This window comes from Manduca sexta, chromosome 12 (assembly GCF_014839805.1).
Source record: "Manduca sexta isolate Smith_Timp_Sample1 chromosome 12, JHU_Msex_v1.0, whole genome shotgun sequence".
Taxonomy (NCBI): domain Eukaryota; kingdom Metazoa; phylum Arthropoda; class Insecta; order Lepidoptera; family Sphingidae; genus Manduca; species Manduca sexta.
The window spans coordinates 2,914,753-2,915,959 of NC_051126.1; the positions used below are offsets into that span (position 1 = coordinate 2,914,753).

At 61.6% G+C, this 1,207-nt stretch overlaps 1 protein-coding gene across 1 annotated transcript; it reads left to right on the forward strand.

The window, feature by feature from the left end:
* The first annotated feature begins 339 nt into the window (after window positions 1-339).
* LOC119189096 lies at window positions 340-993 on the forward strand. The gene has a single exon (XM_037437914.1). The coding sequence runs from the start codon at window positions 340-342 to the stop codon at window positions 991-993; it is 654 nt and encodes a 217-aa protein (XP_037293811.1).
* Window positions 994-1,207: the final 214 nt, after the last annotated feature.

Genomic DNA, 1,207 nt, shown 5'->3' on the forward strand with positions numbered 1-1,207 from the left:
TATCACCACGACGGAAGAGATGCTGGCCATGGTGGAGGCAAGGGTACAGGCCCAGTTAGAGTCCGCCCTGATGGGGCCAGCACAGCGGCCTCCTTTGGCCCATGAAAGGAGAGTGACAACCGGGGACACACAACTCCCCGTGTCGGGGGGGAATAGTAGGCGGTCCTCCCCCGCCGAAGCCGCAGAGGGAGAAGGAAAAGGGGAAGGGGAAGAAGACAGCCCAACCAGTCCCACCTATTCCCGATGCTGTGGCCGGGCCGTCCAGCGCGCCTCCACAAGCTGTTGCGGGTCCTTCCACGGCCCCGACCGCGACGGCACCGCCGGGGAAGAAGAAAGAACATGAAAGGAAGAAGGCAACACCCAAGCCGAATCCCCAAAAGGGAAGAAAGAAGGACATGCCAGCACAACTCGCTTTGGAGCCCCGTCCGCTGCCGCCGGCCCCTGCGTCCATGGACACGGCCTGGACAGAAGTTGTTAGCAGGAAGAAGAAAGCGAAGACCGGTGCACCAAAACCACCGCGGCAAGCATCGAAGCGCCCCGAAACTCCGGCCGCCGAAGTCAGCTGCAGTAGTCATATCGCTGACACCGGCGGCCGTCGAGAAGGGGCTGACATACGCTGAAGTACTGACAGACGCTCAGCGGCGAGTGGACCTCTCTGGCCTACAAATTGATAGGCTCAGGCCGAAGTATGCAGCCACGGGCGCCATGCTCTACGAGGTGCCCGGGGCTGATTCTGAGCAGAAGGCTGATTCCTTCGCCGCAAGGCTCAGGGAGTGCTTTGGGGACTCGGACGTAGTTGTAACCCGGCCCACCAAGTGCTCCGAATTGCGAATTTCAGGACTAGATTTCGCGGCCACCTCCGAGTCAGTAAAGGCGGCCTTATGCAGTGCCGGCGGGTGTGCTGCAGAGGCGGTCAAGGTGGGGGAAGTCCGACCCGATAGATCTGGGATGGGCGCCGTTTGGGCCAAGGTGCCCACCAAAGCAGCCCAATAAATAAAGGCGGGACGGCTCAAAATAGGTTGGGTCATAGCGCGAGTGACCGTCCTTGAGGCGCGGCCCATGCGCTGCTACCGCTGCCTCGAGCAAGGGCACGTACGAGGTGGCTGCGCAGGTTCAACAGATCGCAGTGACCTGTGCTACCGCTGCGGCAAACCGGGCCACAAAGCCCGACAATGTGCGGACAAACTCAACTGCGTCCTGTGCGCCG